Raw genomic sequence first — 24,829 nt, forward strand, 5'->3', positions numbered from 1 at the left:
ACAAAGTATTACATAGTACAGGAAACTTTCTGGTATCCGACACTGACGGGACCGAGCTGGTGCCGTACCATCAAAACTGCCGTAGAAACCAGCGCTAATGTTAAAACATACGGAGCTTTTGAGTTCCGTGTGAATTAACAAACCCTGTTGCTTAGCAACAGCTTCAAAACAGTCGGCCGCAGCTTAAAAGCGTCTCTGTAGCTAAGCAACAGCTTCAGCTAGACCTTGCAGAGCCTGACTGGAAAAAAAAAAGCAACGAGAAGTAAAAAAACTTATAGGAAACGGCTCCTGAATTTTGCCGGTAGATAGAGCTTTCCGGACATTTAACCTCCGGATAAACGAAAGTTTCCTGTATTTACAGCACAGAAACCGGCCATTCGGCCCAACTGGTCCATGCTGGTGTTTATGCTCCACACGAGCCTCCTCCCACCCCACTTCATCTCACCCTATCAACATAACCTTCTATTCCTTTCCCCCTCATGTGTTTATCTAGCCTCCCCTTAAATGTATCTCTGCTATTTGCCTCAACCACTCCCTGTGGTAGCGAGTTCCACATTCTCACCACTCTGCATGAAAGAAGTTTCTCCTGAATTCCCTACTGGATTTATTAGTGACTATCTTATATTTATGGCCCCTAGTTCTGGTCTCTACACCTACCCTATCGAACCCTTTCATAATCTTGAAGACCTCTATCAGGTCACCCTCAGTTTTCTCTTTTATAGAGCCTGTTCAATCTTTCCTGATAAGTAAAACCTCTCCGTTCTGGTATCCTTCTAGTAAATCTTTTAATTGATCAAGTCAGGTTTTAAATAAGATTTTTGTGTACTGTTACATGGCATGACTGTATTTGCTACTAATGAGTCAGGCATGACTATGGATTCTTTTCCAAATAAATTGTTGAGAAAACCTCCCCCGTGGATCAGCTGGTAAATGCACCACTTGACGTGAAACTGAGTCACACAAACCAGGCACGTTTCAGGTTTAATCCCCAGCCTGTGCTAAGTTATCTGATCTGAGCCAGGGCAATCGTTGGGGTGTGACAGTAGTCTCCTAGGGATGGGGAAAATCAGCCAAAGTGACTGCTGCTGGATAGTGCATCAGGCAAAGACAAGACAATGAGGTGAACTATGATTTACCGCCCCGCCCCGCCCCTCCCCTCCCATTGAATACGCTGCCAACACTCATGAAGTAAGGAAACCGAGGGCAGCTGACACCTGTGGATCTAAACCTTGGCACAAGCTGGTCGTCGTACGTGTCTTCACACTGTTCCCTTTGGGGAACTGTATGAAGTGGTGGAAGGATTTCTGGCCGCGTTAACGCTCCTTCCGTGACCGTAACTGTTAAGTATGTGTATTGTATTGAACAATTAACACAAAGACTTAAACGTATAACTCAAACAGGTCTTTACTGGTTGGAGGTAGGGACTATACGTAGGTCTTTACTTCATGCCCACAGGCGGGAACTGAGGGGAGATCAGTACCCACAGTACTATTTATACCCCTATGGCCAGGAGTGGTACTGCGTATCACTACGCCCTACAAGTAGTGCAGTCCTGTCCATAGGTTTAAAGTAGCACACATATTACATACACAACAGTAACCATCTACATACCAGCCATTAGGGTGGTTAGTCCTATGGCGTGAGGGTTTTACGGGCTCCCACAACCCATACGAGTGGGGGGCCACCCACACCCATGGACGCAAGTATCCCGCTGGATGTCAACCCAGAATTTAGAGCCGGAGCTCCGACTCCACTTGCCGGGACTGTCTGGAGTAGGATTCGAAACCCTACACCTTCTGGCCCAGCGGCGGGGATGCTACCGCTACGCCAAAGGCCCACTCCGGCACAAGCTGGTGCATTTAGAAGAATTTGTTTAAAAAAAATTTTTAAAGCAATTGCTATGCAGTTTTAAAATTGTCTTTTTTTTTCAGGCTTTTGAGGATGTTTACATTGAACAAAGAAAGACAATCAAGATCATCCTTGAGTATGCTGACCAGATCTTCACATATATCTTCATCCTTGAAATGTTGTTGAAGTGGGTGGCCTATGGATTTCAAAAGTACTTCACGAATGCATGGTGCTGGCTGGACTTCCTGATTGTGGATGTATGTATCCAGCATTTTTTGTACTTTTTGAGAACTTGGTGGCGGGGGGCGGCGGTGGGGTGGAGTATGAAATAGTGAAGTCTGGTTCTGTAGTGGCTCACTTAGTGGTCAAAGAATAATATCTGTGTTTAATCCAGTATAATGCATTTAAGGTGCAGAGAACTATGAGTGCCAGTCTTGCCAAAATGTACTGTGAGGATGAGGCTTGGTCTCGTAAACTAATCTAAAGTGCGTTTAAGAGCTATGTCAATGAGGTGCCACCAAGTGGTTAATTGGGTGACTGTCGGGCTTATTCTGACAAAGAAATTGGTTAAGTGATGGGGGGTTTTGGTCAGTAGGTTAATAGTCTTTAGTGAGAACTTGAAGGAGGCCAGTTCTCCAAGAGGCGTACTGGGCCAAACAAAGCCTGACCCATTTCTTTTTTCCATAAATAACATGGAGTACAGGACCCCTATATCATTAATATTTTGCTCATTTTTTCCAGAGGCAAACATACTTTCAAATGAAAATGCTGGAAAAACTCAGCAAGTCAGGCAACATCCGTGGAGAGAAATTTGAGTTGACGTTTCGGGTTTGACCCTTCTTCAAAACTGGAGAGAAAAGGAACTAGATCGAAGGCAGGGCTGCGATCGGACAAAAGAATAAAAGAACCAAAAGAAGTAAAAGAGATTAGAAGCTAGACGAGATGGTAATAGGCTGTGATTAGGTGTAAAGTGTACTGGCCTCGACTTCTCCGTCTCCATCTCTGGGGATAGGTTATCGACCAATATTTACTACAAGCCCACTGACTCCCACAGCTACCTGGACTACACTTCCTCCCACCCCGCTTCCTGTAAGGACTCTATTCCATTCTCCCAGTTTCTCCGCCTCCGCCGTATCTGCTCCGACGATGCCACCTTCCACACCAGTGCTTCAGACATGTCTTCCTTTTTCCGCAACCGAGGATTCCCCTCTACCGTGGTTGACACTGCCCTCGACCGTGTCAGTTCTATCTCCCGCACCTCTGCCCTCACCCCTGCCCCTCCCTCCCGGAACCACGATAGGGTTCCCCTTGTCCTCACCTTTCACCCCACCAGCCTCCACATTCAACGGATCATCCTCCGGCATTTCCGCTACCTCCAAAGTGATCCCACCACCAAACGTATCTTCCCCTCCCCTCCCCTTTCAGCATTCCGCAGGGACCGCTCTCTCCGAGACACCCTAGTCCACTCCTCTATCACCCCAAACAGCCCTTCCCCTTTGCCTGGCACCTTCCCGTGCAAGCGGAGGAGATGTAACACCTGCCCCTATGCCTCCCCACTGTCCAGGGCCCCAAACACCCCTTCCAGGTGAAACAGCGATTTACTTGTACTTCTCGCAATCTAGTATACTGTATTCGCTGCTCACGATGCGGTCTCCTCTACATTGGGGAGACCAAACGCAGATTGGGTGACCGCTTTGCGGAACACCTCCGTTCAGTCCGTAAGGGTGACCCCGAGCTTCCGGTCGCCTGTCATTTCAATTCACCACTCCATTCCCACTCGGACCTCACCGTCCTTGGCCTCTTGTACTGTTCCACGGAAGCTCAACGTAAACTCGAGGAACAGCACCTCATCTTCCGATTAGGCAGTCTGCAGCCTTCCGGTCTCAATATCGAGTTCAACAATTTCAGATCATAACCTCGGCCCCTATTTCATTTTCACTTATATTTTTCCACTCCTTTCCTTTCCGCCCCCCCCCTTTCCTTTTGTTTCTCTCTCACACCTGGCAGCTATCTTTTGCCCTGCCAGTACACTTTACACCTAATCACAGCCTATTACCATCTCGTCTAGCTTCTAATCTCTTTTACTTCTTTTGGTTCTTTTATTCTTTTGTCCGATCGCAGCCCTGCCTTCGATCTAGTTCCTTTTCTCTCCAGTTTTGAAGAAGGGTCATACCCGAAACGTCAACTCAAATTTCTCTCCACGGATGTTGCCTGACTTGCTGAGTTTTTCCAGCATTTTCTGTTGTTATTTCGGATTTCCAACATCTGCAGTATTTTGCTATCATACTTTCAAATGAAGCCTTCTAAAAATATAAAACTGATTTTAACAATAAAATCTCAGTACATTTTGAGACTGGCAGCAAATGTTATTAATAGTGAATGCAAGCTGGAGATGCAGTGCTTTCGCTTGTAAAGTCATTATACAGAAATTGAAGCCAATTGTTGTCCGATATTCATAAAAACATTCGTTTGTATTTTATTGCTGTGTAAAGAAAAATTGAGAGCCAGTTTATAATGTAACCTTCTCCACTAACCATCTTTCAATCAATGTCCTCTCCCTAAATAATTTGAATGTTAACTTATGGCAAAGTATGTTTTATGGTATTGTAATCATGTGGAATTTTAGCTCTGTCACCAAAGGTACAGTCTGTGATTTAGTTTTCACTGTTTGAAGGATTTGTCCATGCAAATCTGTTGACTGTGGTGGGTTGTTTTATTGTAACATTGATCTTAATATGTAGACCTTTTCCCAAATGATTAAGTTGCCATATCAAATATGGGTGTTTGCTGAAGAAAGAAGGTGTTGACTTCATAAAGCTATGTGTAAAAATGTTTGCCTATGATTTTAAATGGCAGATTTTAGTCTGGAATGCTGCAGAACAGTGGACCCCATTCAGATCTGTGATGGGCATCCTCAATGCAATGCTTCCCTTAAATCTGCCAGAGGAATTCCTTCAGTAACTGCGGCCAATGTTAACGTTCTGACAGGTACTTTTCACCATGGGATAACTGGAGAGCACATTTTCTTAATACAACTACTTTCAAACTTTTTGAAATTGCAAATACAGCTGCTGTAAATTCCAGTATATAATTTGCACCTCAATATAAGTTGCTGTCATTTTATGGTTGCCATTCCGGTAAAAACCCTAGAAGTGCCGTTTACAGGAAACTTTCGATTAACCGGCCCCTAAATAACCAGAAATGTCGGTTAACCGGCAAAATTCAGGAGTCGGTTTCAGCTAACTTTTATAACTTTTATTACTTGCACAGCAACAAATTGAGGAAGGCAAGGGTTTGGCTGCAGCTACAGAGACGCTTGCAACTTGTGGACGTTGTTCTGAAGCTGTTGCTAAGCAACAGGGTTTGTTGCTTCATACGGAGCTCTAAGGTCCGTATCTTTCCCTATAGCGTTCGGTTATCCGGAATTGTTGCTGAACCGGCACCACGTCGGTCCCGTCCGTGCCGGATACCAAAAAGTTTCCTGTACTTCCCAATATTTCGACAACATGTGATCTTGCACACCAGATTTTGAAGACTTAGAAGCTGAATTCAAACCCATGAATGAGTTCTTATGAAAGTCCTGTCTGCTACTTTCATGGTGTTAACTTATTTCAACTAAACAGGTTAACATCTTTGTTGACTAGCAGACAGGAATTTCACACAAACACATTTGTTGCTAATGTTGCTCAGTGAATCAATGATCATTCTCTAAATGACACATAATGCATGTTATTTCCCTATAATATATATTGGGGTCGAAATTTGCCTTAAGCAGTCGTGCAGAATGGGCAGTATCAAATCGGCCGTCCATTATACATCCCGCCCGATATTCATTGATTTCAATAGAACTGAATATCAAGCCGGGCGTATAACAGGCGGCCTATGCGATACCCCACATTTAGCATCCCCACCCAAGTCTAATTTATCCCGCCTGCACTGTGTTATCATCTGTTGGTTCCCCAATGTATAAAATGTGTATTACTTCAATAACTGTAGTCTTCCATTTTTATTATATAAGCCTAGAAATTACACTGTTATTACTGTATCAACGCTTAATGCATTTGTATCAAATTCTTTTGTCTGCTATTTTAATTGAGGCACTAACCATTTTAAAGGAATGGGTTAATGCCGCCGTTAAAGTAGTGGTTAAAGTAATATCGCACAGCGTAATTTCTGGACGATGGTTTAAAACCGTGTTTCTCTCTGTAATAAGCTAAATAGCATAAATACCCATGTTTATTCTTGGCATGTTATAGGCATATATAGGAAATATATGTTTTTGTAGAGAGATTTTACACGTTTGTGTTAAGGAGTTGAAATTCCACTGTAATAGTTGGTTAATACATTCACATGAAATCTTTTCAACAAAATCTCTAACCCATTTATTTTAAAGAAACAAAGGAAGCGAGCACATTAGCCAATGCATTACAAATGCCATACAATGGAACTCTGAACATGATGGAGAATAGCATAAAGTATACAAAATGGTGAAAAAAACATGAGATATGAGCTTAACCCACACACTATTCTCATTATAAAGTGGGTGAATTTTGCAACACGTAGACACTTTGATTTAATTGTTGAAGTTTAATAGTTTCAACAGGTCTCACTTTGTTATTTTTTTAATTCATTCTCGGGGTGCGGGCGTCGCTGGCAAGGCCAGCATTTATTGCCCATCCCTAATTGCCCTTGAGAAGGTGGTGGTGAGCCGCCTTCTTGAACCGCTGCAGTCCGTGTGGTGAAGGTACTCCCACAGTGCTGTTAGGGAGGGAATTCCAGGATTTTGACCCAGCAACGATGAAGGAACGACGATATATTTCCAAGTCAGGATGGTGTGTGACTTGGAGGGGAACTTGGTGGTGGTGGTGTTCCCATGCGCCTGCTGCTATTGTCCTCCTAGGTGGGGGCGGTCTTGTGTTCGGGAGGTGCTGCGGAAGAAGTCTTGGCAAGTTGCTGCAATGCATCCTGTAGATGGTACACACTGCAGCCATGGTACGCCGGTGGTAGAGGAAGTGAATGCTTAAGGTGGTGGATGGGGTGCCGATTAAGTGGACTGCTTTCTCCTGGATGGTGTCGAGCTTCTTGTTTCTTGTTGGAGCTGCACTCATCCAGGCAAGTGGAGAGTATTCCATCACACTCCTGACTTGTGCCTTGTAGGTCGCGAGAGGCTTTGGGGAATCTGGGGATGAGCCACTTGTTGCAAAATACCCAGCCTCCGACCTGCTCTAGTAGCCACGGCATTGATGTGGCTGGTCCAGTTAAGTTTCTGAGTCATTTTCATGCACACCATCAGTGCCAGGTTGAACTCACAGAAGGCCCACTTGACAAATGTGGGAGGGGAACCCTACCATGGTATTGGTAAATTCAAAAACATTTTGGTTTATTTGCATCTGCATGTCTTCACTGTTAATAGAAAATACATCCATTGAATAGTTTGTGTTTTTGTTTTAAGTTGATCTATTGATTTAACATCTGAAATGTCACTGTGTGATATTGGTCATTCTTGGTTAATAAGCCACCAATTTTACTGTCTTTATTGCTTCCTTAATAGGCTGAAACACTTCAATATTTATTATTCTCTGAAGAAAGTTTGCTATTTTAGTCTTTCAATCCTCTCTTCCCCCTTACTTTGTCCAATACCCTTAGATTCTCCTCACTTAAGTAGACTGTCCAGGACTGGAGGTGTCTCCATGCACACCATCAGTGTCAGGTTGAACTCACAGAAGGCCCACTTGACAAATGTAGGTGCAGACTCTACCATAGTTGGAGTCTGCTTTATTCTGCTCAAGTAACCAGGCTAAGACTATTAAGCCTAGGGGGTGAAATTGGACATAGGTGGGACCTAAACAGAGAGTTGCATTGGTCGCCCATTATACACCCAGCCCCATATTCAGTTCCATTGACTTCATTGGGCGTGTTGCATAAAGGGCGGCAAAAATGATCCCGCCTGTTTTGCGTCCTCGCCCGTGTCCCATTTTAGCCCCCATGTTTCTAGAGTGAGTCCGAATATCACGTTCTTCTAGAGCAACATCATAAAACTTTATATGAAGAACATTTATAATGACTTGGTGTTTTAGCCCTATGATGTTTCCAATAATTGTTTTGACACCTGTCGGTGTAATGTGGGCATGAAAAAACATGGAGGCAAAATGGTGGAGAATGACCTATATTAGTATTTTGCCTGTGGATTTGAATTTCCATTTCGGTTGAATTGATTAGATAAACGCATACTAATTAACATGTTACATACAGATCTCATTAACTTCCCTTTCAGAGTCTTGGACGATCAGCATCCTTACTTTCCCTTTTGGCTTCGGGTACAATACCCATTGTAAACAGGTGGATGTGAGCATGCTTAGTATTTCTTCTTGGCTGAAGGTGAACTAATACAGAGTTCATAACCTGTAGACCAATTTGTTGTATAGTTCCTTTCCTTGTAGAGAAGATTGTTCCCTATTGTGTTTAGAGCGAACACCGATAGTATTGTAAACTCCTGTTTAGATTTATTTCCTTATAGAAGGCTTTGAATTGTTTCAGTTCACTGTGTGTCTTTGTGTAAGTGCAAAAAATGAATTGATTTTCGATGTTTTCCAATTGTGCGAAACAACTCCTATTGACCCCTCTGAGTACTGAAGACAGATTTTGGTCTGCTATATTGTTTATGGTTACTAACTTTCTCAGCACTTTCCTGGTGTCATTTCTAGGGATGAGTGCAACCTGTAGTGCCAATTACCTCTATTAAATGACGATTGTTTATTCAGTTATTTGAGTCAATTATAAGCCTAGCCAAAATGCTGAGTCCAAAGTCATAACGGATAAAGCAAATGTTTCCATCAATTCTTAAGTGGGTGGCTTATCTCTACAATACTGTCTTTAGTGCTCAGAGTGTTTTAAAAAAACTAGTTAGAATGCTCACAAAATGGGTTCTGTTCCTCCCTTTGTTTATGACCAAGCATCTTTTTTCACTAGAATAAACAGGGGTATTAAAAAGCATGGATCAGGGGAGATACTGGTACATTTACTCTGCACATGCATCATACATACGTGATATATAATATGATTTGTTTGGACTCTCCATCATTGTAAAAGAGTTGCATTACTGTACCAGTACAACAGAGACACAATTGCAATGCTATTAATTAGTTATCCAAAATAGATCAATTCTGAACACAATCAGATATCAAGCCATGTTGAATAGGCGATGCCTTGTGTTGAAACAGCATTCTGCCCTTTCACCTCTTAAATCTGAATTTTAATCCCACTTGGAGAAATAGTGAGAGATCCTCTTTTTTTCTCCTAGCAGGAAGGGGTACAAATGAAATTAATTTCAGTTAACTGCACGTATTAAAACGGATGTGTCTCAAATCTGTAAATTTGAGCCTGTCTTTTTCCTTTTCCCCTGCCCCTAAGCCTTTCTGCTGTGTGGCACACCCATACAGAGGCTGAGTAGACAACTGGGGAAAAAAACATTGGCGAAGTCTTAAACTTTATGCCAAATTTTATGTGAAGGCAATATATTCGACCAGGTATTGTCTTCAAGTAGCACCTTTCCAGTGAGTCATTTCAAGCCTGACTAACAAGTAATGTCTAAGACACTTCTTAAATATTTGTGATTGATTATTGGTAGGTAAAGAGATACCATAGCTTTAAATGAAAATTTTCTGGGGGACCCACTTGCTTTGTAAATGCACGTTTTGTTCAACTAAATATAAGTACAAAGGGTTGAATGTGACCAAACTTAATACATCACCAAGTGCCAGTGTGACTATCCATTGGTAATAGTTTGTTTGCAGACCGAACTCTCTGTCCCCTCTGCCACCCCTCACCCCCCCTTTCCAGTGCCTCTGTATATAAAGGATATATCAGAGGTTAGTTTGATATGCAGCACAGATTTACCTGTATTCTTTTTTGTAGGTACCTTTTATTTGTGTGGCTTAATTTTCTGGGCTTTTTCTCCCCTCACTTCGATTGGATCTTCACAAAGTAAAGGGCAAGGGTAAGGTTCTTATCATCCATTGGGCGTTTTCCTCCAACAGGTCCCCCTTTAGTTGTCTGTGTGTCTGTGACCCTTCTTTTTCACTTTTCTTCCTTTTGTTCTATCTTATGCCTCTTCTCAACTACGCATTTCCTTCTAGGTCACTGGGAATTACTTCAGGCAAGGGAAGTAGGGAGCTGACCTCAGTTCATCGCAACGAGCTTGGGGCAATCTTACAATTAGTCCACTTTGTTTCATCAGTGATAGGGCCTTTGCTAACAGTATTGGGAACTTTGCTTTTTTGTTTCTGTATAGGTTTCCTTAGTCAGCCTCGTAGCTAATGCCCTGGGCTACTCCGAACTAGGTGCCATTAAGTCTCTTAGGACACTAAGAGCTTTGAGACCTCTAAGAGCCTTGTCACGATTTGAAGGGATGAGGGTAAGATGGAATAGCAGCTGACCTTCTGCATGCATATGAGAAAAAGTTTAAGCATGCTAGAATTGATCAATAAACTCTAGGGAGGGGGAAATTAACCATGACACAGCTGCTGAACTTATCCCCTCTCCCTGTTATTCCCCACCTGCACCCTCTCCTGAAAAGGAGATACATTAGGCTGCCTCATCACATTAGATTGGCCCAAACTACATGCCATCGTAGAACATACATCAGCTGTTCTCATTTGGCCTGGCTTTCCTTTAATGTTTAAAAGGGTTTTTCTGCTGTAACCTAAACAGAGAATCACCAGGTGCAAAGATGTATGCATGAAGCATATGCTTAAATATGGATCAGGCAGAATGAATGACCGATGAAAATTGAAAATGATAGACACAGTGCCAAACTTAATTACATTTTTCAATTGGGGAATGTAGTTTTTTATGCAAATGAGGTAAAATTGACTGTTTTTGAATTCTGAATGTGCTTGTTGTCAGAAATACATATTTTTAGGCTTTCTAAATATATGCATGGCCATGGTGTTCATCTTCTTGTACCTGGTTGTTCTCAATCCAGTCCAGTGGAGACTGGTGGCCTTGTCTGACAGCTTTTCCTTCCACTTCCTCCCTTCTTTATACCATGCTCTATGGTACCCCTGTTGTGTCACTTTAAAAGAATCTGATCACAATCAAGCATTGCACTGAATGAGTTTGATGCCATCATAACATTAGAAAGATTTGAAATAATTTAATGTGGGATGAGACTCACTGCTGTTGATTGCATGGAATCCATATTGAATAATCGGTCACACATTTTGAAGGTGCATATAAATTACTATGTACCGATACCTTTGTTTTAAAATACCAAATATACAGCACAGACCTTCCAATGCTCTTAAGGGACGATGTGTTGAAAAATTGGAATTTTTCCCACTATTGCATTCAATGACTTGCAAGCATCCCTAGGTTAGATGTATGGTATGGTTGAGTGAGACTGTTTGGCTCTAACAGTATTCTCAAACAATGCAGTCTAAACCCCCAACCTTAGAAGAGGTCAAAGTGCAGTGAAAGGTGACTTATAGAATAACGGATGGAGGGAATGTGTGACAAAGGTGTATGTAATCCCTGATGAGCTACACTCATAACGTACAGACTCACAATCACAAACTCGTAACTCATCACTGACCATCAGTTATGTTATACAATGCAGCACATTTTAAACATACTTTTATACTTGCCTTGTGTTTGAAAGGTGGCTGCCATTATGTCAAGGTGAGTAGATTACAGTGACTAACAGTCAGTTTCTACTTAAGGACAACAAATGCATTATTTCAGCAGTGGGGCATTAGAAACTCCAGGTGTGTTCTGGCATCAGATTGTGTACAGTGCAAGAGGGTTTTTGTCCCAAAAAATATAAGATTGTGCACACTATAGAGGTTTAAAATCACTGGGCAATTGTATAGTTGGTAACTAAGGGTAGGTGATGTGCCTAACTATTAATCAAACACAGAGGTTCTATGGCAATCTTGGTCACTAGTGTTTTTGAGATGCCACTCTGGATGTTTTGTATAGATACAGAATCTCAATATATGCTGTCACTTTAAAAATAGTGGGGAAATAGGAATCTTTATTTTTCCCCACGATTAGGCTTAGACTTAGACCAGTGTTTCTTTTCCTTGAAAAGAAATTAGAATTCTTTTTGTCTTCGGGATGTGTAAAACACTGTCAAAGCTGCATTTATTGTCCATCCCTACTTGCCCAGAGGAGTGAGATGGTGAGTTGCCGCCTTGAACTGGTGGTTTCAGCGCATAGTTCTTCAGATTAACGGAAAGGATTCAGAATCGCAAAGCTTGTTTCTCTTTGATATTCCTTAAAGCCATTGATACAGGCTGTAATCTTGAGCTGAATTCAACTGAATTCAGTAGAATACAAGTCAGCGAAAGTTGTGGTCAAACTGTACCGTGCTCTGGCCAGAGTGCACCTCAAGCAATGTGTCCAGTTCTAGTCAGCAAGATACAAGAGAAACATTCAAGTGTTGGAGCCAGTGCAGAAAAGAGATACGAGGCTGATCCCTAAATAGAGGGTCTAAATTATGAGGAAAGCCTGGAGATGCTTGGGCTTTTCTCTCTGGAAAGAAGGTATCTGAGAGGTGATCTTATAGAGGGATATAAGATAGTAAATGATATGGAAAACATTAATCACATAGAAATTACAACACAGAAACAGCCCATTTGGCCCAAGCAGTAAGTCCTAATCCCATGTGCATCTCCTGTTCCCATGTCCCTTCATTCCCTTTTCCTTCAACCACCTCTCTAACCAATTTTTAAATGGTCTCTGCTTCAATCACTAACTCTGGTAGTGAATTCCACAGCCTCAAAATCTGTGTAAAATTACCTCTCCTGCTTTTGATCCTAAATCACTTCTATTTAACCTTGTATCCAAGTCTCCTCATTCTTGACCCCTTAACCACTGGAAACAGTATGTTTTTATCTACTCTGTCCCATCTCTTCATAATTTTAAACACCTTAATCAAATCACCCCTTAATCTCCTCTGTTTTGAAGAAAACAGCCCCAATTTAAGTCTGTCTTTGTATTTGTATTTTCTCATACCAGACAGTGCACTGGTGAGATAGAAATGACATCGTGGAACTGGGAGGTAGTGGGGCCATGCTTCCCTGGTGCTCAGTATAACCATGTACAGGAGTGTCCTGCAGGTGCTGGTATAGTGACTACAGCTATTTCCAAATCACTTTGTCCTGCTGTGAAACTGGAAGACATTTCTAGCAACCACTTTTGAATACCTTAATTCAGCATTTGATCTGGACTGGGTACATGTGTACACACACTCAATGTGACAAATTTTGTTCTATTGGGTTTTAAGTTTGGCCAATGGTTGTACATTTGAATGAACATTGTTACTCCAGGTTAACTCATCAGATCAAATGCTGAATTAAGGTATTTATACTGAGCACCAGGGAAGCATGGCCCCACTACCTCCCAGTTCATTCGTTATCCAATTAAATACCACATGAAGTAAATATCAAGTTAACCAAGCTGTAAATGTCCATTTCAAATGTACATACATTGGCCAAACTTAAAACCCAATAGAACAAAATTTGTCACATTGAGTGTGTGTACACATGTACCCAGTCCAGAACCACACTGGGAAGCCAGCCATCCGCATGCTGCACAGGACCATTAGAGTCACTGATACACAGAGAAACATCTTGTGGTGAATTTGATAATAACAGGCCTGTAGATAAAGAATACGGAATACTGCTTTAAATTAAGCTGTAGGAGTAGGAATAAGGTGACACGGATTCAAGCTCGTAAAAGGTAACTTTAGGACTGATACCAGAAAATTCTTTACACGGAGAATGGTCAACATTTGAAATGGCATTCCAGGAGACATTTGGTTAAGCCAGCTTGCAGCTGAGCCGCACAGGTCAGAAGGTCCCAGATTTGATGTATTAGCTGTGCTGCATTAGCTGATTTGCATCTCGATGGGAGTAGGGGTGTTACTGAATTAGGGAGGTGGAAAGATCAACCAAGATGGTTTTCCTGATGGCCATCTAAGACCCTTGCTGCAAGATATGCATGTGTGTACAGGATCGGGGCTGAGGGTGTGATGCCCCATGTGGTAAAATAACCTGCCGATACTGATGGCTAGAAGACCTGAAGAATGGCCATTTGGAGAAGGTACTGGGGAACAATTGGAACCTGTACTCCAAGAAGGAGTTGGTGCTTTGGGAAGAACAGGAGTGGAGAAAATTGATTGAGGAAAATGAAAAAAAGAAAGCAATCCAACGATGTTCTGCTTCATAATTCAAGGAGCAAGTTAAATTGCCCGGCATCACAAATTCATAATTCTACCTGAAAGGATCCTGGATCGGCCGAGTTGGCTCCAGTAACCTGATGTTGTGGATGTATCTCTATTGGTGCATCTTTGTATCCACAGTAAAGTACAGGAAGTTCCCTGACTATTCCCTCTAATCTGGTAGTGTAGTCTTCTTGAAATTCCTGATCATTACGCAGTATGTTTTGAACCTTTGAAGTCTTCTAGATTGTTACCACCTGAACGTAATAACAAACGCTACTTGGTGTCCAAAACTTTTTAAAGGGCGATACAGAAGACGGAAAAGAAATTGAAGCCAGGAGAGCAATTTCCTACAACTCCATGTGCTTTTCATCAAAACTGATCAAAATATTTTTTTTTGTTTTACTGTATCCTTCGCTGTGTAATTGTATCAATCGACGAGTCACTTAAAATGGAAAATTAAAATGTTAAAGCGCAAAGAATGCAACTACCAGACGTTTCTGTGAACCTTTTATCAAACATACCATCGATAGCAAGTCTAGAAATGGTAGCTAATGTTGCCAGCAACTTGAAAAACCTTAAAGAATGTGCAAAAAAAAAATCACATTTCATTAAGTAGCCAAAAGATGTCAGAACTGTAGCACTAATTACCCATATGAGCAGAGAAGCACTGAAATTACTTAATGGTCTTCGGTTTGAGACAGATAAAGGCAAGATTGATGTAAAGGTTGTTGAAACAATTTTGTGTTGAAAAGACTAATGCAAATTCTGAAAGCTATATATTCAACAATTGGGAACAAGATCCTGATGAAGCAATAGTCGTATGTTGCCAATTTCTACAACTTAGCTAGAAGAAAGTCACATCAGAGACACCATTTATTGGGACACTGGTACTATGAAGACAATTTTACAAGAACTAAATCTAACATTGAAAACATTGACATATGTAAAGCTAGTGAATCAACAGCTAAGCAACTGAAAGAAAAGACGACCCAGGAAGAAGTTCAATATTTAGTCAAGCAAAAGGAGAAAATGACTCCAGATGTAAAGCCCAACAAATTTTGAATTGAATAGACTGTAAATACTATGGAAAATATCATGCTATATCAGAAAGAAAGAAGCCTGTCTTGGGTCAGAAGTGCAATACATGTAAAGAACCGAAGTATTTCTCAGCCAAGTGTCCAAAGTCCAGAGGTCGGAACAAAGGCAGTCTTCAGTAGATGAAACTAATTGTGGCTTAGATGAAGATCACATCTCTTGCATGAAGTTATTGGACCTGTAGAAGATCAATATCCTAACAAATTATGTGTCAACATGCTCTTAAGCAACAAGTGAATCAGATTTCAGCTAGCTGTGCTTTTATTGTCAATGTTCTACCTGAGAATCAATACCTGAGACTGATGATCCAAGTGGTAGAGAGCTTCAGAAATCTAACACTTCTCACGTTAAAAAAAAAAAGAAATTAAACCATTGGGGGGGAAAAAATGAGTCATTGTCAGAAACTCCAAGAAATACAGCACTGAGTTTCAAATATTACCAACTACATGTGGACTTGCTTTGGGTGCTAGTCATTCAGCAAATGCAACTTGGTGATTCATGAGAACAGTATGATAAACTCGCAAAACAAAATATATTGTCCAAGTAGTAGGATGTCTTCAAAGGAGAAGGAAAGTTGGGCACTCTGCACTGTCAAGTTGATCTCAAGATGCCAGTTGCCAGCCAGGAAACTTCCTCCAGCTGTAAGAGAACGTGTCAAGAAGCGCATTAATGAGCTTGTTGACAGGAAGTGTCCTGATTTATTGTACCTCTTCAATGATGGTAGTGAAAGCAAATGATTACGTGTGCCTGTGCGTCGATCCAAAGCCACTTAACAAAACTTCTGTACGTGAGGTTCTCTCTGAATCAGCCAAAGTGAAGTTATTCACGGCTGTGGATACAAAGAATGGGTTTTATATTATATAAGATGAAGAATTGAGTCTGCTCACTCCCTTTTCCATACCTTTTGAAAGGTACAGATGGTTGCACATGCCTTTTGGAATCTATCCAGCTCCTGAGGAATTTCCGAGAAGACTTCATGAGGCAGTTGAAACTGGGAAGACGTGACGCATGACATTTTAATCTATGGTACAAATTTGATGTCTGCAAGAGAGGCAAGGAACTGTTTATTGCCAATGCACATCACTGGCCAGGAAGGTTGACAAGGAAGCCATGTTAATTGGCTACGTTCGGAAACAAAGAGATTGAAACCATAAATATGCTGCAATATTACCAGTCCGGCTAAGAAAAAGAGATGAAATACAGAGTTCCACATTGGAATCCAAGAATGTCTTCGGAGAGTTAGAGAAGTGGCACAGCACTGCCAGTCACACTCAAGATTATGACGGCATTGAATTTTTTTTGTTTTGCCTCATGGCGTTTCCGGGGGCCATCCCTGAGGAGTTGTCAGCTGTTAAATCCATCCAGCAAACATTGGTAAATGAAGCGTTCTCCTGAAAGTAGCTTACTCATTCCCATTCTTCCTACCATCTTATTAATCCCCTGGAGTTAAATAGCATTCACCCACATGGGTACACTCCTCAAATGGGATCAGATCTTGGAAGGCTGCTTCTGTCTCTCAAAGTGCAGACATAACTCTTCTATTGTGTGCTGAGTTCTCTTACAAAGAAAGAAACAGCAATAGATAGGTGATGATGTCTGCATAGACATACACCCAGCACATGCCCACAATATGCAAAGCCCTTGAATTCAGAAATATGGGCAGGTTCAGGTACTTTAGCGCAGAGCACATGGGGTGGTGTAATATTGGGGGCCACATCTTCAGACTCTGAAGTCTTTTCTTGTTTGTTACCAACTGACCTGCAATAACAAGCACTTACAGCACTATACCAGGTGGAACCTTTACATACTATGCCATTGGTGGATTTGTAATATATTCATCATTATGATTAGTTGTTCTGCAGAATCACATTTTAGATACACATCTTAGGAATATAGAAACAGGAGTAGGCCATTCACCTCCTCGAGCTGGTTCTGTTACTCAATTAGATCATGGATGATCTGTACCCAAGCTCCATTTACTTACCTTTTCGCTGTATCCTTAATTAACAAAAATGTTGAATATTGAATCTCAGTCTTGAAAATTTCAATTTTAGGGAGAGAGTTCCAGATTTACACTACCCTTTGTGTGGGGAAAAAATGCTTCCTGACTTCACTCCAAACTGGTCCAGCTCTAATTTTAAGATTGTGCCCCCTTGTTTTGCATTCCCCCACAAGAGTAAATAGTTTCTCCTGTATCGACCCTATCGAATCCCTTTCTCACTTCGAGACCTTCAACCTTCTAAACTGAAGTGAATACAAACCACGTTTATGCAACCTGTCATCATTTAATCCTTTTAGCCCCGGTATCATTCTGGTGAACCTGTGGTGTACCTGCTCCAAGGGCAATATTATCCGTCCTGAGGTGTGGTGCCCAGAACTGAACGCGGTTACTCCCAGATAGGGCCTAACCAGAGCTTTATACAACTGAAGCCTCACTTCCTCCCCTCTGTATTCCAGACCCCTTGAGAGAAAGGCCAACATTCCATTAGCTTTTTGGACCTGTCCACTAGCTTTTAGTGATTTGCGTACATAGACACCTAAACCCCTTTGCTCCTTCACAGCTGTGTCTTTTTTTTGGTAAGCGTATCCTATGTAAGCAAAGATGCCACAGTTTTTACGATTTGGAGCAACTGTTTTTTTAAACTAATTACCACCATCTTTCACTTCTGCTAGCCACAGGGAGATATTTTATTTGGACAATGTACCAATAATGCTTGTCCAAAAGCATCTGTAACAGAGGGGGAAGAATAGCTCTGGTCACTATGTGCCGTGAGATGGTAAAATGCTGTTTACAATTTTGCTACACACAGCGACCAGCATTTCTTCTGTCACGGTTCTTAATGGAATCACTTTTCCTACATGACATGAAGTACAAATGTTTTGAGGTACATTTATGAATGGCACTTCAGAATGTTCAATATTACATTCAATAATTTGATAAATTCAGTGGAAAAATAGAGTCTTCTCTTTGAGAAAACTATGACATCAACTCCATCAGTAAAATGCACTGATTACTTTCATCTCTGCTTATTGATTATTAATTTCTTTCAATGCACATCATCTTTGTCTTGCATAATCTGATGAAGTTCATTGGAGAAGTTTTGAACTTCAGGTGGTATAGTGGGTTGGAGCACCACTGTTGTGGCATTACGGAGTGGCAGGATTCAGGGTTACTGTAAGTTTGCAGTCTTGGCCATGCTGCTGTGGCAAGATGCCAAGCTGAGGCCAGGCATCTCTCCACAGAGAAGGGGATGAAGAGCATAGGAAAAATATTTGGCACCCAACTCGAGAGCAACATAGGCACACAAGCCTGGGAATAGCCAATCTCAGCTGTAGGAGATCCGTGCTGCAGGAAGATTAGGGAGATTTTTTAAAAAATGAATGAAATTAGTGAATAATAAAAAGAAGTTCTGGACTTTATTTTGTTGAGCCTTGAATTTTCTTAATTTGAAGTTTTGAATAATGGCACATCACACTGGAGTGGCAAGACTCGTGTTCATGCCTGTGATTCTCCACATAGTGAATTCCCAATCTCCGTCCTGTCTGCCTGGAGAGGTGCCAAGTTAGAAGATCAGGTGGTTCCCTGTTAAGTGGGAGGGGAAATCTGGAGGCAGTCATCCTCAGGGCTGCCCTGGAGCACCTTCTAGTGGCTAGTTATGGAGCAACAATGGATAGAGGCCTTGGATCAGGCTTGCTGCCTGACTTCTCAGCCAGAGTATGGTGCGTGGTCCAGGGAGACCAAGAAAGGGGAAGCTGGGAGATAATAACTATAATACAAAAAAACTATATCCAACAACTATTTGACATTTTATCCTTAACATTCTAATGGCTGTCACAGAATACAATTTAATAGCAGTTAAATGAGGACAAAGTGTGAAATATCCATATATTTTTGTAATTTGTTTTGGAGCTTGATTCCACTCAGCTGTGCTTTTGCCTACTATCTAGCGATATGCATTGCAAAGAGCTTGTGAAGCCCCTTGAATATGCAGGAAATGGCATAAAGATGCTGTTCTGTGACTTGCATGCGTACTTCAATCACCACTGCAGAATGTCCGCTTCCAAACAGCTTGTAAGACTGCACGCTCAGCTGTTAACTTTACCATTGGCCCGCTTATTCACAAGTAAAGTTGGAACGACAGGGTTTAAGCTGAGCAACAGAAGGATGTGAGCTAACTCATTTAAGAAAATGACGGCAATAGTTTTTTTTTTAAGATCAAATGGCAGGATCACAAATATCTGTATGGATTCCTGGATCAATCACGCAAGCAGTTTTGTAACTACAAATCAGTCAAAGCTAACAGACCTACGGTATAGTACTTGACTATGCAGTTAGGCGACAGCAGCTTAAACCCTGACCTAAAATCCCTGGTGTATGGTCTAACAGAAGTTTCTCTTTACACTGATATTTTTTTCTCTCTGCGTCCTTGTGCAGGTTGTTGTCAACGCCTTGGTGGGTGCCATCCCTTCCATAATGAACGTACTGCTGGTCTGTCTCATCTTCTGGCTCATTTTCAGCATAATGGGAGTGAACCTTTTTGCTGGAAAGTATTATTACTGTTTTAATGAAACATCAGAATATAGGTTTCTCCCCAGTGAAGTAAACAACAAGACAGATTGTGAGAATATGATGAGCCCAACCAATGATAAAATTCGATGGAAGAATGTAAAGATTAACTTTGATAATGTTGGTGCTGGATATCTGGCTTTGCTGCAAGTGGTAAGTGTCTTTTGTATTTCGTTACTGCTAATCGTTTTTTTGTGTGAATATTTGTGCTCAACAACAATTGGCGCCTTTAACGTAGTGAAAGGTCTCATCAAGGTAAGGGAAGGTAGTCCTGGGAATAGAATACTTTCCATCTCTGCCACCCATTGCCAGCATCAGGCAGTGCTCGGTCAGGTAATGTATGGATCAATGAAGATGGGAGGGCCCGATGCTCTGCCTCAGGAACGCGCCTCAATTCCAATTTCAGAAGGGCACCGGCCGCCCATCCCATCCTCAAACGCAGCAGGGGGCTCATTGAAAATTGCAGATGCACTGCCCATGATATTCCTTCTATAAACTGAGAGTATTACAATGGGGGAAAAAATCAATAATGTTTGAGGAACCTACTTTGCCAAACCTTTACTTGTTATATATGGTAGCCTTGAGATTTGCTTGATTTTTCTTCTGTAGGAGTTAGGGGAGTGGAGTGGAAAAAGGTGCAACTTTGCAGAACCTTAATTTAAGGAATTAAGTGGGTTGGGTCAAGTGTTTGACCGAGCAAATTGTACATGATCTGTGGAAGGAGTAGGTTTGATGGGCTGAGTGTTCTCTCGTTTTGTTCAGTACTTCTTGTGGTGCTTTGAATAACAGATACATTTTAAGGGCAAACCCACCAATCTCACACTCCCAGCAGGGAGTCTCGCTTAAAGGGAACTTGGGTTGCAGAATTGTTACAATGTTGTCCTTTCTCCAACCCACATTCACTTCAAGCCAGCTTCCCACTGGCAGTGCAGGATTGATGAATTTACCCTTAAATTACATTTCTTAATAAAAGAAACCGTAGATTTCATTGAACATGAAACTAATATGGTAAACTTAATGTGAGACTATTTACATTACCGCGATCTCCTATATTGGAAACATTTAAAATTCTGTTCATCATAGTGCAAAAAAGTTGAATGCAGTATATTATTGACTGGGTCTTAATTTTACTATTTCAAGGCTACCTTCAAAGGTTGGATGGATATCATGTACGCAGCTGTTGATTCACGAAGGGTAAGTACAACAAAATGGATTGTGTATTTTCCACGACGACAGGGCATGTATTATATCCTGAGTTACCAGTATAAAGCATGTACCAGATTATGTCTCTTCTCCCCTCTCCTCCATTCCAGAGGTGTATTCCTGCAAGAAAACCAGGGACGAAGCTTCCCAATTAGGTAAAATCACTTAGCCACACAAGCCAGAAATGCTCAGGTTTGATTGCAGGTGTGTGCTGAGTCAGCTGATCTTAGGCGAGACACCAGTTGCGGCACTATACATCATCTTGATGTCTTGGACTAGGGAAGCATAAAATCAGCCAGGGTTTCTGTTCCTGCTGGATAAATAGTACTGTTCGTGCGAGTGAAAATCACCAAGGCGCTGAATTCTATACATCAGGGTTATTCCAGTCAAGCACAAGGATTGTCCTTGAGCTCTTGGTTGGTATTTTGAAGCAGTGTTCAGGATATTTGGACCTATCAAATGTGGTGTTATAGTACAATCCCCACGTGATTTTTTTTAAAATTTGTTCATGGGATGTGGGTGTCGCTGGCAAGGCCAGCATTTATTGCCCATCCTTAATTGCCCTTGAGAAGGTGGTGGTGAGCCGCCTTCTTGAACTGCTGCAGTCCATGTGGTGAAGGTACTCCCACAGTGCTGTTAGGGAGGGAGTTCCAGGATTTGATCCATCAACGATAACTTAACTCTTCAAAGAGGCCTCGCCATGGATGATGAGAAGCATCCACAAGTCACAGCAGACCAGGAAGTGAAGAGTAAAGATGAGCAACCAGTTGCAGAACATCCAGTGCAGTAAGGTAGACCAGTATGGCAATACCTTGTAGCTGATGCCTTTCATTAAGTCCTGCAGATGTGACCTTAAAAAAGGCACTTCTCCATTATGATGTATCTAGATATCATACCATAGCTGTTGATGAGGTCATGCTCCCTTGAGGGTCTTCTAGGAGCAGTAGTTAGTGAAGATGACATTTTAGTTTAGAGGTCTGACCTTGAGTGCCTAGTTTCTATTGGGCACAGTGAAATAATTACCCATTACAGTTGAAGTCTTTATAAAATTTGAAGTATTGGTACAATTGTGTGTGCAGTGAATGTGTTCATTGTGATGTCCCATTGTGTTTTATCCTTATGCCTGTTGCATTAATGTGACATTGGATACCAACCTATGACTGCTGAATGATTCCCTATTAGAATGAGTAGATATGCTGGATGGCTGTGAGGTTTCTCTGAACCCCACTTAGTGTTGTGATGGCCCAATATCTCAGTGCTATGATTCTGCATCTCAGTCAGCTGTGCCTGATGCTGTTTTAGCTGCTTGAACCTGCATGCTTTCTGGCACACTTACAGTCTCTTGTGCAAAGTCAATTGATGGCTTTGTTATGGCATCGATGTGAGAGCTAACTTCCTGATCCACAACGATTGTGTGCCGATGGGGTGCTCCTGCTGGAGAGCACTCTCTCAATAGGACCACTAATGTGTCTGAGTGTAGAATAGTGGACATCGATGAAGATCTGTAGTCAGGGGGGTAGATCCAGAGTCCGAATGGTATGTTGCTTCCCAGGTGTCAGGGTTTGGGACATCACAGAGTGAATACAAATGGTTCTGGAATGGAAGGGTGAGTAGCCAGCGGTCGTGGTCCATGTGGGAACCAATGACCTAGATAGGGGTAGATTCAAGGTTCTGCAAAAGAGATTTCAAGGAGCTAAATTCTAGATTAAGGAACAGAAACTCCAAGGTAGTAATCTCTGGATTACTCCCAGTGCCACACGCTGGACCAGAGAGGGAGAGAAAGATTCGGATTGTCAATGCGTGGCTGGAAGGATGGTGTAGAAAGGAGGGTGTCAGATTCCTGGGACGCTGGGTCCACTTTTGGGGCCCGGGATGGCTATACATACCGGATGGCCTTTGCCTAAACCGGAGAGGCACCCGTATCCTAGCAGAAAGGGTGAATAGGACAGTAGGGAAAGATTCAAATTCGTTAGGTGGACGGGAGGGGAAAATCCACACAATAGATCAAAGTGTGAGAAAAGGCCCATCAGGATATATGGGCAGGGTGGTGACAAGTTACCCAGATAAGAGTTCCGTACACAAATGCACGTAGCATAAGAAATAAAACAAATGAGTTGGAAGCACAAATTCAGCTTAAAGGGTATGATGTAGTAGCCATTAGAGAGACCTGGCTACAAGTTGGGCATGATTGGGAGCTAAATGTTCCAGGCTATAGGATCTTTAGAAAGGACAGGGAAATTGGAAAGGAGGGGGATTAGCAATATTGATAAAAGACACAATTATCGCAGTAAAAAGAAGGGTATTCGGTAAGGGTGACCAGGCAGTGGAAACACAATGGGTAGAGTTGAGGAACAACAAAGGATGCAAGACTGTGGTAGGAGTTGTCTACAGACCTTCTGATAGTTGTAATGTAGTGGTGGGATGTATAAATACCGAGATCAGGGAAGCATGTAGCAAAAACAATGTGGTTATAATAGGAGATTGTAATTTTCACATTGACTGAGAGACGCAGAATAGCTCAAGTAGTAATAGAGAGAATATATTTGGGACAGTTTTCTCGGACAATGGCCCGTAATTTGCGGTCAGCGGCAAAGCAAAGGTGTTTGCTGCTGGCCCCGAAGTAAGCTTCCCACAAAGATCTCGCAATCTTTGTGGCGAGAAGTTCGGCTTTTCCGGCGTGCAGTTGAAATCAGCGTAGTTTAGCGGGAATTCCACAGTGCGAGCTGCTGCGACGTCAACAAGCTGTCTAAGCAGCCAATCACAATGCAGAATTCTCACAGACAGCGAACCAGGAAGTGAGCAAGCTCCGTTGATTCTAACTTTTAAAAAATGTTGTAGAGAGCAAAACAAAGATTGGGGCTCTCACGTGGGGGAAAAGGTAAACCTGAAATAAAGATGAACAAACTTTTAAAAACAATTTTAAAAAATTTAAATTGTCTTGAAAATTTTAATTTTTATTAAAATGGATACGTTTGACACTCCACAAAATTAAAATTAATTTTTCAGGGCCTTAACCTTTGTTTAGCCGTCAACACGCTGTTAAAACCCCAGTTACATCGAATCCAAAAGGGTCGAACTTTTAATGGGGTATTTCACAGCGATAATGGCCCAGAAATTCAGGTCGGGGGCTTCCCGCGGGTGCAAGCCCCCGACCTGCACTTACCTAGCGCACCGGCCGTTGAGCTGTGGGCCCCCGTGGAATTGCGATCCTGGGCCTCCTCCAACTGCCGGCGCACAGTGCTTGCGTATCCCAGGGGCGCAGTTAGTTCGATGCGTCCCCTGGGATCACGTGGGCTATGGGGAGCCAATGGTAGCAGGGAATGCTTCATTCATAAGTTTGACAGGACCTGTCAAACCTATAAATACTATAAGCCCCAAAATATCACTAAATCTTCAAATAATTTTTTTTTTAAATCACATTTTTAAAATAAACTATAAATTACATGAAATAACTATTTTAAACAATAATTTAAATTTTTGAAAAAATTAATTACCTTTTCTAACGGGGCTAAAAATAAACTTACCTTTCTTTAAAGTATTTAAAAATAATAAACCTGTGGGAAAAAATGTTTTAATTTGAATTAATTCACCACTTACCTTGTAAAAAGCAGGCCTTGCGACTGCTTTTTACATGTCTAACTTCTGGAGACTTACCCTCCTGGGAAAACCTGCAAAAAAAAAAACGTAAGTTCGATGCGCACGCGCTGCCTCTCCTGCGCACGCGTTCGACCTCTGAACCCCTTCTTTCAGGGGAACGGAAGTGCCGGTTTCCCGCACATGCGCAGTGCATGCAGGACACCGGCACTTCCATTGGGCTTACGGGTGAGTACCCCATGCGTACTCACCCGTGGAGACCCGAATTTCTGGGCCATTATCAGGGAAGCGCCAAG

General features: G+C 41.9%; 1 protein-coding gene across 2 annotated transcripts in view; it reads left to right on the top strand.

Annotated features, from left to right (window-relative positions):
- The window catches only part of LOC147097002 (sodium channel protein type 8 subunit alpha-like), a 243,430-nt gene that overhangs the window by 205,384 nt on the left and 13,217 nt on the right, over positions 1–24,829 (top strand). For both annotated transcript variants that reach the window (XM_085972723.1, XM_085972724.1), the window contains 4 exons: positions 1,932–2,105; positions 10,139–10,261; positions 19,605–19,889; positions 20,877–20,930. In XM_085972723.1, coding sequence (XP_085828849.1) covers positions 1,932–2,105; positions 10,139–10,261; positions 19,605–19,889; positions 20,877–20,930 — 636 coding nt within the window. The remainder of the gene's footprint in view (positions 1–1,931; positions 2,106–10,138; positions 10,262–19,604; positions 19,890–20,876; positions 20,931–24,829) is intronic.

This window comes from Somniosus microcephalus, chromosome 33, assembly GCF_052327205.1.
Source record: "Somniosus microcephalus isolate GS21.2 chromosome 33, FLI_Smic_1.0, whole genome shotgun sequence".
NCBI lineage: Eukaryota > Metazoa > Chordata > Chondrichthyes > Squaliformes > Somniosidae > Somniosus > Somniosus microcephalus.